The sequence below is a fragment of the Pinus tabuliformis genome, chromosome 7 (assembly GCF_031772625.1).
Source record: "Pinus tabuliformis cultivar Carrire ecotype Pingquan chromosome 7, CPIR1, whole genome shotgun sequence".
Taxonomy (NCBI): domain Eukaryota; kingdom Viridiplantae; phylum Streptophyta; class Pinopsida; order Pinales; family Pinaceae; genus Pinus; species Pinus tabuliformis.
Genome location: NC_142293.1, coordinates 271,976,004 through 271,993,253, shown reverse-complemented (window position 1 = coordinate 271,993,253; position 17,250 = coordinate 271,976,004). Strand labels below are relative to the sequence as shown.

Genomic DNA, 17,250 nt, shown 5'->3' with positions numbered 1-17,250 from the left:
ATCACATATCAAAAGTCTGCAGTAAATTCTCCTTCTTCATCCCACATTGCTTCTCCTCCGCATACACCTCCTCATACTCCTCATACTTTAGTTACACCCACTCCTCCAACAACCCCCGGACCAAATCCGCCAAGAACAATGGCCGCTCAGTTTGCACCTCTCGCTCTGCCTGAAGTTTTGAATGACATGCCCGCAGATTATCAAAGAAAAATTCCTTTGTTTGATGGCACACCTCAGAATATCACAGCTCAGCAACATGTCGACAAAATGATGGATTTCTTCGATCTCCATGAGATTGATGAAGAGAATGTGACCATGAGGTTATTCGTGCAGACCTTTGGTGGTGAGGTAAGGAAATGGTTCAGAGCTTTGCCGTCCAGAAGTGTTCCTACATTAGAAGATCTTAAGAGACAGTTTCTGGAATGTTGGGAAGTAAAGAAAGATCCGCTGCAAATCAAATCTGAATACACTAAGATCAAACGAAATGCTGGAGAGTCCGTTCAAGACTATTGCATTAGATTTAATGCGGTGTATAATGCAATTCCAGATGATTTAAAACCAACTAGAAAATCAGCGTTGCTTAAGTTCCCGGATGGTTTTGATCCAGACATGGCTTATCAATTAAGGGAGAGAGATCCAGCTACCTTAGAAGAAATGCAGAAAATTGCCGTTAGTGTTGAGGCAAATTTGAATGATAAGAGAGCCAGAATGAAAGCCGAGAAGAAAGTCTCAATAACAGAAGAAGCCTCTACATCAGATCAAGTTCTTCGCAAGGTAGAAAAGATGATTGAAAGGTTAGCACTTGATAAGCCGGAACTGTAGATTTGCTATCCCAATTTCCATGGCCAGCAGCAGCCACAATTTAGGATCAAACAGCGTGAGCAGCGAACACAAGAAACGGCATCACAATAGAAGCAAGTAAAGACACCTCTTCAACAGAATTTTGTTGGTCACGAATCAGATGATGAAGATAATGTAGTTGGAGAAGAAAATCACTTCTTTACTCCTGATGATATGCCCACATTTATCACTGAAGATGATGAAAATGCAGCAAGTTCAGCAGTGCAGCATGATGCAGATTTTATCTTGGCAAACGATACAGTTCTCGAGGAAGAGTCGGATGAGTATCAGAGAGGTTATATGCATGCTTTGTCCGCCTAGCAGCGTTAGTATTCACTTAGAAACAGAAATGTTCCCATCAATCCAGTCCAGAAAAGAAAGGAAGTTCCAGCATCTAAAGATGAAACACCGGTTGCACCAAAGAAAGGAAAAGGGAGTGCTGATCCTATTACTAGCAAGCCTCCACCAGCAAATGAAAAGGTAAATCAACCCATTGTATCAAAGGATAAACCTGAAAAGAAAGATGTTCCAGCCAAAGAGGTAGAAAAGACTTCTGCTTTTAGTTTAGAAAATGAAATTTCTAAATTGAAGGTATCCATTCCCTTGACTGAGCTCATGAAGAACAGCAGCTATAGAGGTCAAGTCTCCAAAATTCTGAATTTTGACCCAATGTCAGATATGGTGAGTGTGGAGGATGATCAACCGGAATTGATATTTGGACCAGCATTGAGTGGTGAGTCTGAAGTGCCTCCTTTTTATATCAGTTTGAGAGTGCATGAGTTTGTGTTGCATAATGCTATGTTTGATTCCGGCGCCTCCCACAATCTTATGCCAAAAGCTATCATGGAGAAGTTGGGTTTGGACATCACGAGGAAATACCATGATCTTTATTCATTTGATTCTAGCAGGGTGAGATGTATAGGGCTTATTAAAGACTTGTTTGTAAGTTTGGATCAGATCCCCGCAAAGAATGTCTTGATGGATGTTGTCGTGGCTGACATTCCTCCCCACTTTGGTATGCTCCTTTCTAGATCTTGGGGAGAAAAATTGCAAGGAACAATACAGCTTGATTTCTCCTATGCAACGATTCCTGTGTTTGGCCAAATGAGAAAGTTGTACCAGGAACAGAAAATGAAATACATGATCATCAGCGAGGAGAAACCAATTAATCATCCGGTTAATTATGTACATACAGATCTAGAGTCTTTTGTTTTGTATTTAGATAGTTTCAATGATATTGATAGTCAGTTAATTGTAGCAGATGATATTCCAGAAATAGCAGAGAATTTCAGAGAAGTTTTGAAGAAAGAACGACAAGAACAACGAAACACCATTGAGCAATTAGCTGAAGGTAATGGACAGAAAGCAGAAAAAACACAGCAAACAGTATTTCAGCACTTGGTAGAAGAGGAAGATGGTTTGTGGACCATGGATTTTGATGGAGCAGTGGGCAATGATGGTGCTGGGATTGGTATTTGGGTACGTAGTCCTTTTTCTGCTTCAGACAAAGTGCCTAGTAATGTGTGGGTATGTTCTTACAAGCTTGCTTTTGATTGTTCAAACAATGAAGCTGAATACGAAGCTTTGATCGCTGGCCTGAAAATTCTAAGAAAGCTAAATGCTAAGAGGATTGCAGTATATGGTGACTCTGAATTGGTGATCAAGCAAGTTAAAGGCGAATATCAAACAAAACATCCTCGGATGCGGGCATACCGGAATGTTGTTCTAGATATCCTGAAGGTGTTTTCAGATTATACATTGACGTGTGTGCCTCGTATTCAAAATAGCATTGCAGATGCACTTGCTAAGGCAGCCAGTAATTTGAAGATTCCTATGAACTCAAGCAATAAATTTTAAATTGATGTAAAGCACCGTCCGACTGTCCCAGACAATCAGAGACATTGGCAAGTTTTCCAAGATGATGAGGAGATTAATGATTTTCTGCAAAACAAAGGTAAGTTCAAGGATACCTCAATGGATGTAGAACATGATGATGGTAAAGATGATGTGCAGATAAATCAAATGGAAGTGTTGCAGATCAAGAATGATGTGATTCCTAAAGGCTTGATACCTTTAGAGGAGCTCTTTGATCATGATGACGTAGCCCGCAAACCGACATTGCAGCCAACAGAAAAGGGAGTTGAAGACGTGAACCTTGGAACAGCTGAGCATCCGAAGATGGTAAAGCTCTCCAAAGCATTGCCACCGAAGGTAAAGGCCAAATATATCAGTTTGTTGTCATCTTTTGCCAATGTGTATGCTTGGTACTATTCTGATTTGAAGACATATGATACAAATATAATTCAGAATACCATTCCTATTAAGCCTAATCAAAAACCTTTCAGACAGAAGTTAAGAAGGCTTAATCCAAAATTGTTGCCATCAATTGAGAAGGAGATAAATAGGTTGTACAAATCAGGAATCATTGTTCCCATCCGTTTTTCTGATTGGATATCTAATTTGGTGCCTGTGCGAAAGAAGACCGGTGAGATTTGTTTGTGCATTGATTTCCGGAATCTCAACAAAGTTTCATTGAAGGATAATTATCCGCTGCCCAAAATGGATCACATACTACAGCGAGTAGTTGGAGCATCACACATGTCACTACTCGATGGTTATTCCAGATATAACCAAATTTTAGTCCATGAAGATGACCGAGACAAAACAACGTTCACCACTCCGTGGGGAACCTTTCATTATGTGAAAATGCCTTTCGGTTTGAAGAATGTGGGTGCTACTTTTTAGTGGGCAATGGACTTGGCTTTCGCTAATGAGAAAGATGTCTTCTTGGTGGTGTACCTTGATGATTTGACCGTGTTTTCCAAATCAGATGATGAACACATGCTTCATTTGAAAATTGTCTTTGAAAAGTGCAGAAAATATGGTGTGTCGCTGAATCCTAAGAAGAGTTTGTTTGCCATGGATGAAGGCAAACTACTTGGGCACATTATTTCAAAAGATGGCATCCGTATCGATCCAGAACATGTGGAAGCGATTCAGCAAATCGACTTGCCCCGGAATAAGAAGGAGATTCAATCGTTCAATGGTAAGATGAATTTTTTGCGCCGTTTTGTTCCTAATCTTGCTGAGCATCTTAGGGAGATTACAAACATGCTTAAGAAGGACAGCCAAGTGTCATGGATGGAAGAGGCTATAAAATATTTCAATTTAGTTAAATTGGTTCTTTCCTCAGCTCCTGTTTTAATCAGCCCAAATTATACTCAGGATTTTATATTGTTTTCATTTGCTTCGGAGCATACTATGGCAGCTATGTTAATGTAGAAAAAAGATGAGCATGAAAGACCCATTGCTTTCTTCATCCGGACCATAAGAGATTCTGCCTTGAAATACAACATTATCAAGAAACAAGCCCTTGCACTTGTAAAAGCACTAAAAGATTTCCGTGTGTACATTCTGCATTCTCATATTTTAGCTTATGTTCCTAATGCCGTTGTCAAAGATTTTTTGGTTCAGACCGGCCGGGAGGGAAGGCGTGGCAAATGGATAGCAGCTTTGCTGGAGTATGATGTGGAGATAAGGCCCACAAAGCTTGTTAAAGGACAGGGATTGGAGAAATTGATGGTTGAATCAAATCTGCACGTCTTAGACATAAATCTGATCGCTGCCTTGTCTAATGTAAATGAGGAAATTTCTTCGCTTTAGGTATCAGAAATGTTTGTTCTTTCTCCATGGTATTCGGATATCATATATGTACTTCAAAATTTGTCTGCACCACCTGGTATGGCTAGAAACAAAGCGAGAACTCTTAAGTTGAAGGCTGCTAAGTTTTGTGTTTTGAATTCTGCACTTTATTGGAAAGATCCTGGTGGCGTTTTGTTAAATTGTTTGGTGGAAGAAGAAGCGAAGCAGGTCATAGAAGATTTCCATAAAGGGGATTGTGGCGGTCACCTTTTTTGGAAAACAACGGCAAATAAAATTTTGAGGGCTGGATACTATTGGCCGACATTGTTTGCTGATGTGTTTAAGGCTGTCAAGAGCTATCATAATTGCCAGATTTTTGAAGGGAAACAAAAATTACAGCCTTTGCCACTTAGGCCCATTGAGGTGAGTGCCCCTTTTCAGCAATGGGGGTTGGATTTTATTGGTGAAATTCATCCTTCTTCTTCAGGTCAGCATAGATGGATCCTCACGGGAACGGATTACTTCACGAAATGGATCGAAGCAATTCCCACCAGGAAAGCTACGAATGCGGTAATAGTTTCATTCCTTGAGAATAATATTTTGTCTCGTTTTGGTTGCCCGAATAAGTTAATAATTGATAATGCAGCGGCTTTCAAGTCAAAGAGGATGGTTGAGTTTTGTAGTGAATATCATATTACTTTGGGACACTCAACCGCCTATCATCCGCAAGGCAATGGATTGGCGGAGTCTTCCAATAAATCTTTGGTTAATATCATTAAGAAAATGATCGAAATGAACAAGAAAAGTTGGCATAAGAAGCTGGTCCATGCACTTTGGGCAGATCGAGTGAGTCAAAATAAATCCATTGGCATGTCCCCCTTTGAGTTAGTTTATGGAGTTGATATAGTGTTCCCTACCTCTCTTGCAGCTTCGGCAGTCAAACTTCTTCAAGAGGCTGGTAGTGAAGAGGATCCAATGTAGAGAAGGCTAAATCAAATGATCCACTTGCAGCAGACATGGGAAGATGTTTTTCAGAACACATTCAAGTTGCAGGAGCGCATTAAAAAGATTTTTGACAGAAAAGAAAAGGCGGATACATTTCAGTTGGATGATGTGGTATTAAAGTGGGATGCAAGAAATGAAGAAAAGGGTAAGCACGACAAGTTTGAAAATCTCTGGAAAGGTCCTTTTAAAATTGCAGCATATCGGGGTCAGAATGCCTTTCTTCTTAAGGAGATGAATGGGGAAGATTGTCCAGGAGGGCCGGTCAATGGTTGGCTGCTCAAGCGGTACATTTTCTGAGTTTTTCTGCTGTTCCATTATCATTGTAAATACCATTTTATTTTAGTTTCGCTGCAAGTGTGTGCTGTGAATCTTTTCTTTAGTCTGGGGCCCGAAGTGAAGGCTATAATTCTGAAGAAAGATTTCAGTTTTGAGTTCAGTTTGTCGAGTCAGTTTGTTAGTCATATTATCGAGTCATTTTCAAGTTAATTTTCAGTCAAATAAATTGAGTCAACATCTTGAATTGTTTGTCGAAATAATGATTCCATAGCCCAATGGATGAAGGCAATGTCTAGCTCTTACAGATATTTGCTGTTCTTGGAACCTACGAGGAGCTACCATCCCCATAGGAGCCAATGTTAGAGTCGGTCTGGTCATCCCTCCGTCAGAGATCAAAACTCTTTTTTGCATTTCATGTTTAGGTGTCCCATCATTTTCGATCAGTTGCATTTCGTTAGGAGCATGCCATAAATCTGACGGAAGGGCTTGTGTCACTCATTCCCCTCATGCTTGGCACTACTGGCTCAGGTCTGTTCATAAAATTCAAGTCTTGAAAAGTCATTTGCAGTCTTGTTTCAATTTCTAGGTCATAATAGTTATTTTAGTCATTAGGTCTAGGGTTAGTCAATTTGGTCTTTGACAAAGTCTAATAAAGCCAGCAGGCCCGAGGGAGGTCCTTGATAAGTTGTTATTTCAAAGATTTTTATCGTCATATAGATGGATTCTGACTTCTCTTCAAAACTCTGTTTTGAAGATAAGTCGACATTTCGTTTTTGTAATAATTTTTCAAAAATTTCAGTTCTTGAATTGTCCAGGCGCAGCCCTGGTCTCCTTTGCCAGACCATATGTCAGCTATCCCTGCAAAAAATTGTCAAAGAAATTCATTATTTCAACCGAAATTAAGGAGGAAACAAAAAGGTCAAAATTCTATTAATTTTGAAAAAGTGTCAATTGCAAAACATAACAAATTGGGTTATTAAAGAGGCAAAAATCAAACCGGTGTCTATATAAAGATTTTTCAATGAATATTCAAGCGATTTTGCATGCCAAGGTTGGAGAAAATCGTTTCAAGTCGAGTTTGTGTGTTTTGGAGAAGATTGGCTCACAGTTCACCTGTGCGGCGCATATACCAGGCAGCGCAGTGCATATAGTGCGCGCGTCGCACATAGAACTTCCGCCCAGTGTTAAGTTGAACCAGCACGGCACATATAGTGCACGCGGCGCATTGGGTAATGAGCGCGGCGCTTATAGATTTGAGCTCGAAACTTGCTTGGAAACTCATCAAATCGCCCAAACTTTGCATCAATTTGACAGGTAGGCTCTCATCCAATGTTGTGGCTTTGTATTTAGTGATGAATGTCATTGGTTTATGGATGATGGCCGTTGAAACAAGAATTTGAACCCTCCCTTTGAAAGTAAGGAATTTTGTTGTAGGTTTTGAAACACTGTTTTGTCACCAAGGATTTTTCCCTTTCCCCATTTTCCTTTGTTTCCTCATTTCCAAAAATCCCCTCATCAATCCTACACTACATTCAAATCCCTAAATTCCTAATCCCTTACCCTTGTAAAAAACTCCTTAACCCTATTCACTATCCCAAACCCTAAAACCCTATTTTCATATATAGATTTCCCCTCCTCTCCCTAATTAAATTTTATGTCAACCCTAATTCCGTAATATTTTCCCCTTCCTAATGTTCCCTGGTTACATTTTTTTCCCCTTGGTTATAGCATTGTTTATATCAAAAAGAGCAGTCCACCTTCAGTTGTATACAGAAGATTCATACATCAACATTCATTCAAGGCAGTTTGTGTATCAGCAGTGATGTCGTCTGGTCATTCATCTGAATATGAGGCAGAAACCCAAAGTGATTCTCCCTTGGGAGAACAGGAACCCCGGAGGCCTCGTAAAAGTGGCAAACATGTCAGGGAAGAACCAATCACCCTTATAGAATTGCATGTCTGTCCTCTTGCTATGCAGTGTTTTTAGCATCAGTCATGCTATGAGTTTTGTCAAAAGGTGGCTGAGGTCCAATTTCATCATGAGTTGGCTCATCTTTTTGTCTTGCACTTGCACGGAGATCAAGCTATCTTGGCTGGTGTCACCTTCACACTTACACCAGAATCTGTCTCATTAGCAACAGGTATACCGAATATTGGTGAACTATGGCACAAGAAACAACAGATTGACCGGCAGCATTATGAGCCATACATCAAAACCAATTTCTTGAGGCAGCTCAAGAGAGTGTTCCCGTTCCGATACCTGAAAGATGAATATGCTCCACTCATGAGATTGATTATGAAATATTTCAGTTGTGAGGGACGGTTCTCTCGTCTTTATGCTTATCACATCAGGTTGCTCATGCATTTCACCAAGGTGCGGATGATGAACATTCCGTATTTCATTTGCCGAAACATAGAGAGGATGACCACCTTTATACAGCATATAACCCCTCAGCAGCAACTTAACAGTGTTTATCATTTTGCTCTTATAAAGATTTTGGTGGTTCATCAGCTTGGATTACAGGGCATCACTTGGGATGATTTCATCTCTCGTGATTTCTTCAGAGCTTCACGAAGAGTATCAGAGGTGAAACACGAAGGTGAACCTTCTCAGCAGTATGAGCATCATGAGACCATGCCAGTATTCATTACATATCAGAAAGGCTATCTGAAAGAACCAAACCTTTATTTGCAGTAGCAAAGTGAGTGTTATCTCCACCTGGCATGGAAGGGGCCTCGCTTCCGACATTAGCACCACAGGTACAGGACAAGGGCAAGAAGCCCAAGCATAAGAAGGGGCCTTCAGGTGAGCCATCAGGTTTCGTTCTCGTTCATGATGATGAGACAAATACAGATTCAGAGAATGCCAAATATAGAAGGATCATCGAGGAGCAAGAAACAGACATTCAAGCCTTGGAAATCCAGTTGGAGATGGCCAAATGGAACATCAGGTATCTGGAGCAGAGAAATAAGCAGCTTGAAGACCAGCATGCGATCATGGAGCTGCAGAACATCTGTGAGAATCGCCAAGCTGCCCGACATAGGAGGATTGAGTTCACTTCTCTAGAGCGACAGATCAATGAGGATCGAGAGTCTAATCTCGAGAGAGTCAACATTTACTTGGAAGAGCGGCTGAATAAGGCCAATAGAGATAATGCATTGTTGAGACACATGGTTGTCCACTACAGGGCACGGAACAAAGTTTGCAAGGCACGGATAAGGAATCTAAAGGCGAATTTGAAGAAGGTAATCAAGAAGAAAAAGAGGCAAAGGGAGCTCGAAGGTCTTCAGATTTTGGCCGAGGCCTCTTTAGCCCAGCATCACACTTGATAAGAAAGCTCCAACCCAAATTTCAAGAAATTTGGGGCATTTTTGGTGATTTTGGAATTTTTTGTGTTAAAAAACAGGCTTTTTCCCTATATGCGCCGCACACCTTGCGCGACGCATAGGATTGGGAGCTCCAAATTACAAATGGTTTACAGTTTTGGATTTTTCATGGGAAATCATGAATTTTGGTACTTGGACAAGAAACTTGGGCAAGTTCTGGGTCCCCAAAAGGTCAAAAAACATGCAAAAAATGACCTCACTGCCCCTATTTCGACACACAGGAAGCAGTCTTGGGAGAATGAACTTTTGGAGGGGAAAATGGACACCCAATTGGAAAATTCCACTTGGGTTGGAAAGTGGACAGGCAGGGCTTTCCAACAAGCCAACCTGAGCTCAATTTGGACTCCTACAAGTGCCTCAAAATCAGCAGCAAAGTAGTGCGGCGCATATAGAAATCAGCGCGGCGCATATAGATTTTTTGCCCAATTTTTCATCTTTCAGCTCAGAAATTCGGCCAGTTTGACTAGTTTTGATTTGTGATGTAATTTTTGACTTCTCTTGATGTAATTGATTGAACATGATGTAATTTTGACACTTAGTTACTTGTTCTAGAAGATTTATTCACCAAAGAGTGAAACTTTAATGAATGAATCAGTTTCCTATCTTATAGAGGCAAGTTGTTTTGACTGCCTAGATTGTAGTGCTTTGTTCAGAATTGGTTGAAATAGCTCCTAGAATGATGAGCTTGACCCCTAGAGGCAAGGCAATAGGTTGGCTTGCCTATATTATGTAATTTCTAAGTCATTTTCAGGGTTAGACTCTTGGGAAAAGCTTGACACTCTATTGTACATTCACTTCTGCATTTTTGGCAAAGGAAAGACCAGGGTTTTGCAGCACTGTTTGGGATCCATGTGGCTTTATGTGTTGATGGTGTGCTTCTTTCAGTATTTGTAAGTTGTTATGTGTATCATTTTCCTTCTCTCATCTTCTGCAATTGAACAAATGAAGTGTTAAGGTAGAATCCATAGTTTGTTATGCTCTGCCTTTGAATTTGTTTGATTTTTCATGTTTTCATATGTTTAAGGAGAATCCTTGAAAGCTTCTTGCTCTCCTTAGATTCTCACCAGTCAGATCTAGCCATTCATTCTCTTTAAAAGCATCAGGACAATCGCCTACCTTGCCCCAAGTAGACCTCTGCAAAAACTATGTCTGATCCCCGCACCCAAAATTTCCTTTCCCTTTGATTCAACAAAAAACCTCAAAAATAAACTTCAAACTCTTTGTACTTCATACCTAGCCTAAGATCAATTGCCAATTTAGTCATCTCGAGCCTCATCAATTACCTTTTGCCGAGATTGACCCGGAGATAGCCCTTTCCTGTCCTCGTAGGGCTAGCTACGAGGCTGAACGTGGTTTGATGTGGACCTAGAACCTTGTCTTTTCAGCCTGAGACAAATCTAGGCTCTAACATGATTGTTAATACTGAAAAACAAAAGTTATGATTATCAAATCCAAGAAGGACACTTACGCTAATTTTATGTATGACAATAGTAACTTGGAGGAAGTATCTTCCTACAAGTACTTAGGAATTGATATTCATCACAAGCTCAACTGGAACTATAGCATTGAGAAAATGATTAATGGGGGATGGAAAGCTTATTTTGGTCTTGAAAATAATTGTAAAACAACAAACCTTGTAATGTGTGATAGAGAGAAGTTCCTCTTTGAAACTTTAGTCACTCCGGTTATCTTATATGGATGTGAGGTTTGGGGTTGTAGCATCTCTAGAGAATCCTAGAGAAAGATTGAGCAACTCTAGAAGCATTTTATAATATGTAACCTCAAAAGTAAAAGCAACACACCATATCCTATTCTCCTTATAGAAGTGGGTCTTTCCCCTATTGAGAGCCTAGCTATGACTAGGCTTCTATTGTACAACCACAAACTCAATAACATAAGAGACCATAAACTTCCTAAGCTAGCTTTATATTCCAGCCAAAACCACCTAAGGCTCAAACGAGGTTGGTATAAAGACATCATGGCCTAGTTAAACCATTGGGAGATCGACGAGAATGTTGCATTGCAAAACATTAATAACATTAAAAATATTGTTACTTCTAAGTTCAAAGAAAAAATGTGGTGTGAGAAAGATTTAGCAGCTAAAAGAAAATTAAGATATTATAAGGAGGTCACCAACCCCACCCTAGAAGATCAAAAATATCTCTATGTTTTAACTAGCTCAAAGAAGAAAATTAATATAGCCAAGATTAGAACGAACTCTCATGAGCTCCATAGTGAAACGGGTCGTTGGGCAGTTCCTAAAACACCATGGATGGAAAGGTTCTGTCATCTTTGTGAGAATATGAACATCTAGGATGAAAATTTACTTTCTCTTAGAGTGACCCGTGTACAACCACATTAGATCTCAGTTTCAAAATCTTTGTTGGAATACGACCTTCCTAGCCTTTTACGTTGTTTTACGTTGTCAAAATTACTGTGAGCTCGGAAGGCTTCTCTCCTAGCTTTTTGAGCATAGGAACAAAATCTTAAATCAAACTAAATAATTCATTTCTTTAGGTCCAATAAACCAAAATTTGATCTCAGTAGACATTAACTACCATCATCATCATATATTGTATTGTACATTAACTACCATCATCATCATCATATATTATATTATATTGTTTATATAATGATGCATATTAGTTTTATTTATATTATTATTCTTATTTAAAATTAAAATAAAAAAAAGAAGTACTAAACACAACGGAAGTATTAAATATTCATAATAATAATTAAAAGAGGAAATTACTACACACTTTTTAATTAGATCAAATTCTTACCAAAGAAATTAGTTCATATTTTATGATAAAATAATATAAATAATAAATTATTTTAAATAAATTAATGTAAAATTATATAAATTAAATAATTGAATTGACTGATGATAACATTTCATATAGCTTTCCTTATTACTATAACACAAAAATATTTAATTTATTTTTTATAATATTTTTTAATTAAAAAAATACCTTTTAATTATATGTTAATCTTAACGTTTTTTGAAAAGCTTCTCTTTATTGGATCTTCTATTTATCACTGCCATACATATGTATATTAAATAAAACATTTCATATAGCTTTCCTTATTACTATAACACAAAAATATTTGATTTATTTTTTATAATATTTAAATACCTTTTAATTATATGTTAATCTTAACCTTTTTTGAAAAGCTTCTCTTTATTGGATCTTCTATTTATCACTGCCATACATATGTATATTAAATAAATTTCTATTACCCATTTATTAGTTATTAAAGATTAAAATATATATATATATATATATATATATATATATATATATATATATATATATATATATATCTTAACCCTTTTTTGAAAAGGGTGAAAGATAATTTTCTGGATCTATACTTTTCTGGATCTTCTATTTATCACTGCCATCCATATATATTGAAATAAATTTCTATTACATATATATATATATAGATATATATATATATATATATTACCCCATTTATTAGTTATTAAAGATTAAATTATAGAAACCTAAATTACTATTGATTAAAATTACAGAAAATAAACATTATTAAATTAAAATGGTGTGGAAACGCTATTTAAAAAAAAAACAATATAAACAATATTATAATTCATATAATTATATTATAATTCTTTATTCCACCTATAAAAGAAATTGTAAACATATATAATGATTTAATACGAAAATTTCCAACATATATTAATTATTTATAATGATTGAATTTATAATGATTCAGTATCCTCAATATAGCTAGTCATGCCGTTATTGGTGGTTTTGCTTTGTATATGTGAACTGCATAGATCATGTCAAACGCATGATGTAATTTCCAAATATGCCATCGTTTTTCACAACTTCCATTGAGTAGTGATCCTAATATAATCACAAAAAGTTTTATTTTCATGTACACTGTCCAAATATGCCAATCGTTTTTCACTTCCATTGAGTGGTAATCCTAATATAATTCCAAGAAGTTTTATTTTCATGTACACTTTTTATTTTCATGTACACTTTCTATTATGGCCAATACCCTCATGACAATACCCCTGACAAAGTTGAGGAAGATTTGGCCAATACCCTCATGACAATACCCCTGACAAAGTTGAGGAAGATTTTGCCATGAGATTGTTACAAAAACAAAAGAAACATTAAATTTCATCATATAGATTGCCTTCCTCTACCACGAATTCTCGCATTTTTACTTATCATCGCATTTCTATATAATCACTGTTTATACATGCACTTTGCAGTATCCTGGATTTCTGTGATTTCTGTTTGCAGAAACCTTGTTCAGAGGAAAAAAAGTTACATATAACAGAGAGTGAGCATTCGAAGTAATCTTGTTCAGATTATTACTTTGTACAGAGGCACCAGATAGTTGGTAGACTAGATAACAGAAGCGAACTGAAGCTTCTTTATATGAGATATCTGCTTTGCGGGATTTAAGCCCTTTGGGCAGCAATTAGTGCAATTCATGATGGTGTGGCAGCGGTATAGCTTATCCTCGTCAGCCAGTGCCTCCACCCGTTCTTCAGTGTATTCATCACGGCTGTCGCATATCCACCTGCACTTTAAACAAAAATATATGATGTGGTGATACCTGACCCAAGTTGTCTGGAGTGATCCTTTTAACTTTAAGAATAGAATAGGGTTGATAACCTAACTGGGATGACCCTTCGGTTAAAGCAGTGAAATGATAACCTCTTTCAACTCTATCTTTGTTTGAGTTATTTAGGAATGAATTTGCAAACCAAAAAAGACACAACCATGATAATATTATTAAAAGTATCTAATAAAATAAAGGAGTTTAGAACCTATAACCATTGAGGAATTGAGCAAGAGGTGTCTAATGCTGAGACTTAACTGGCGCCCGCCCTAATGGCCAGGGCCAATGTTGAATGGATGCACCATTGGTTCACCTGTGAATTGCTGTCATGCTGTCAGGGGATTTATGCTGGATGCAAGTCAAGTAGTTAATAACATCATACTTTTATTTTAAGTAGTTAATGACCTCGTTCTTTCATTTTTTTTTAATTCTAACTGTTAAGGGCTGGGACTTGCTGGGACTTACAAGTGTTACTCCTTGTACTTACTGGGCTATGTTCCAACCATGACGCAGGACATCTGCACTACAAATATCCACCAAAGAGGCTGGTCAGCTGGCAAGGTTCCATTTTGGGCCCTTGCAAAAAAAAAACTAGCAAGTTCATCTCTTGGATTTCGAAGAAATCCTGCCGGACAACAGGAAAGAAGAAACAAATGGAGGCACTTTTGTGCATGCTTACTCTTACTACTTATTTGAGTCCTTATATTATAAATACTTCAACCGAAACAAATTGGAGGCACTTTTGTACATGCTCACTGTTACTACTTCTTTGAGTCCTTATATTGTATGCCCATATATTGTAAATTCTTCAGCTTTTCTGATTGCCCTTTTCAGTCTATTGCCTGGCCATGGCATTCTTCTTTCAGGAGAAAGAAAGCTTACCGTTCTTTGAAGTTGCTTAATTAGTATTCTACTTCATGACAAATTGGGAATCATATTTGGAATTAAGATAATCTGCTTCGAATTAAGATAATCTACTCCATGATGCCAGAATGGAATCCGGTGGGCTTAACCATGGCATAAGCTTCTATCAACCTTACTATTAAAACAATACCTGAAAAATTTTCAGTGTGAAGAATATTAATCAACTTGTTCATAAAGCATTTCTGAGTAGAACCTATGGAATCACACGACCATACATGCCCTCCACAAAAAACCCACTGGATTCTAGCCCTGAATTAATCCTTAACCAGCCCCATCCGAATTCATGAAGTACAACATGCAAGGCATTGACAACTACATCATATTAATCTGTAACAAGACAGAATCTTCGATAGTGTAATAGTGCAAAAAGAAACTTTATCAGGTGGTAGAAGCACAAGCAAAATGACTAAGGACAGCTCCATCAAATGGAAAAAACTCATTAACAACATTTTCTAAGCAAGGCCAACACCATGGACATACAACATTATGTAGAGTTACGCAGAATAACAGTAATCCATGTAATCCTTTATATAGATTGATGATCAATTCAAATGAGGTTGTATAATTTGAATTGAGTTAGAATTGAAATCTAATTAACATAAATCCATTTTAGCACATGAAATGAAATAGTAAATATATATGGAATGAAATAGTGAATATATGGTTATATAGAAAGTTTAGAAAAGGAAAAGAGCTTTTGTAATCATATAACTCTAGCCTTGTAGTCATATAACTCTAGATTCTAAAGGAAAGGAAACAGATTTAGTCCTAATAAATGTTATTCTAAGATTTAGCTATCCAGGCTAAGATTTCAATTATGTAATAGGAGAAGACAGGGAATCAAAGTGATTCTATTAACATTTTATCATTTTATCTTCACACATGTTGTATGATGAGAGTGTGACAGAGACGAGGGGCAGAAAAAGGAAGGAGAGAAGTCTGATCATACATAAGTATGAGATAATTAATTAAATAGATAAAACAACCAGTTAATTTGGAAATCATTAAAACGTTTATGTTAATAAAAGAGTTACCTAGCTACACACCATCATTATTGCATATTTCACCCAAACAGCCTCACTCAAATGTAACACCATCATGATGCATATTTCACTCAAACAGCCTCACTCAAATGTAACACCATCAGTATGCATATTTCACTCGGCCATCCTCACCGAAATGTAAATGGATTGAAGCAATATACACTTCAAATTGGCACAAATTCTAAAGAGGCAAATTTTGGCTTTCTCCCTTTGTTTTAAATCAAGTGACATCATAAAGTTTTTTCAAGTTGTATAGAAAAGAAATAGAATAGACCCAGGACAGTTATCCAAGAATACTTATCCAAGTATATATACCCTAAGCAATGAGTTATGATAATATAACATAAGCAAGGAGAGACATATAGTCTTTAATGTGCTACGGCTGGGTGCATAAGCACCACCGACTTGTGCTAGGTACAGCAACTATACATGTGCTAGGTGTAATATGTATACCTGTTAGCCTGAAGCAGAGCAGCAGGTCCCAGAAACCGTTCAGGGTTCCACCAATAACTGGGGCAGGAAGTAGTACAACAAGCACAGAGAATACACTCGTACATCCCATCCAGCTTAGCCCTGTCATTCTTGCTCTGCAAGAACTCCTTCCCATCTAGCGTGGGAGTCTTCCTCTTCAACCAGGGCTCAACAGCTTTATACTGATTGTAGAAATTGGTCATATCAACCACCAGATCCTTCACTACCCACATGTGGGGCAACGGGGTAATAGTCGAAGCCTTATTAGACGTTGTATTGATCTTAGTAAGGCAGGCTAACCTGTTAACCCCGTCGATGTTCATGGAACACGAGCCGCATATTCCTTCTCTGCAAGAGCGCCTGAAGGCGAGAGTGGGATCGATTTCGTTCTTGATTTTGATCAACGCGTCCAGCACCATGGGGCCGCTCTCGTTCGTGTTTATCTCGTAATCTTGGAGGCGGGGCTTTTCTGGGCGTTCTGGATTCCATTTGTAGATGGAGAACGTTTTTGTTTTCTCAGGCTTGGGCTCAGTAAAAAGGTGGCGGGGTCTAACCCTGTAAGCTGCGCTTAAGGGTTTGATATTTTTTCTGGAGATTGAATATGCGGCCATTGTTCTGGTTGCGGTTGCTATCTACAAAACATATGCGTGGCTCCTAAGATGAAATAGGTGATTTCATGGCGGTATCTGCCTCTGTTTCAGAATCGACACGAATGTTTCTTGCTCTCCACGTGCATTATGCATGCAAGTAAATGCATCGACGTGCCATCTCAAAGTAAGGTCTCGCCATTCAACAATGGCAGTTTTGCATTCACATTTTGAGGAATGGAATTTACTTTGTTTCTCTTTTATCTATAAAATGGCGTTTCTGTCATGGGTCTCTCCACTTTTAATTGCAAGATGTATTGTGGTATTCCCAACATCCAATGTTGATGGTTTAAACGATCAGTATGTTGGTGATAGATACAATGAATGGTAAAGAACTCTTCATTTTAACGAATATTTATTCTCGTGTATCATGTTGATAGTATTAAATATTTGATGATGTTTATGGTCTACAT

The 17,250-nt window shown here is 37.8% G+C and overlaps 1 protein-coding gene across 2 annotated transcripts; it reads right to left on the bottom strand.

The window, feature by feature from the left end:
* Positions 1 to 13,330: 13,330 nt before the first annotated feature.
* On the bottom strand, positions 13,331 to 16,820 carry LOC149246928 (succinate dehydrogenase [ubiquinone] iron-sulfur subunit 2, mitochondrial-like). Of its 2 annotated transcripts, none has more exons than XM_089455793.1 (2): positions 16,173 to 16,820; positions 13,331 to 13,710 (listed from the first exon to the last, which is right to left on the bottom strand). In XM_089455793.1, the coding sequence occupies exons 1-2, from the start codon at positions 16,799 to 16,801 to the stop codon at positions 13,533 to 13,535; spliced, it is 807 nt and encodes a 268-aa protein (XP_089311919.1). In that variant the 5' UTR covers positions 16,802 to 16,820; the 3' UTR covers positions 13,331 to 13,532. The 2 variants fall into 2 exon arrangements, with proteins under 2 accessions (XP_089311919.1, XP_089311920.1); XM_089455794.1 differs by lacking the exon at positions 13,331 to 13,710 and adding an exon at positions 14,203 to 14,275.
* Between the last annotated feature and the right edge of the window lie 430 nt (positions 16,821 to 17,250).

Coding starts and splice junctions, on each gene's coding strand:
- LOC149246928 (XM_089455793.1), bottom strand. CDS start 16,801: ATGGCCGCATATTCAATCTCCAGAAAAAATATCAAACCCTTAAGCGCA. Junction 13,711..16,172: donor GCTCTGCTTCAGGCTAACAG/GTATACATATTA, acceptor TTTAAAGTGCAG/GTGGATATGCGACAGCCGTG.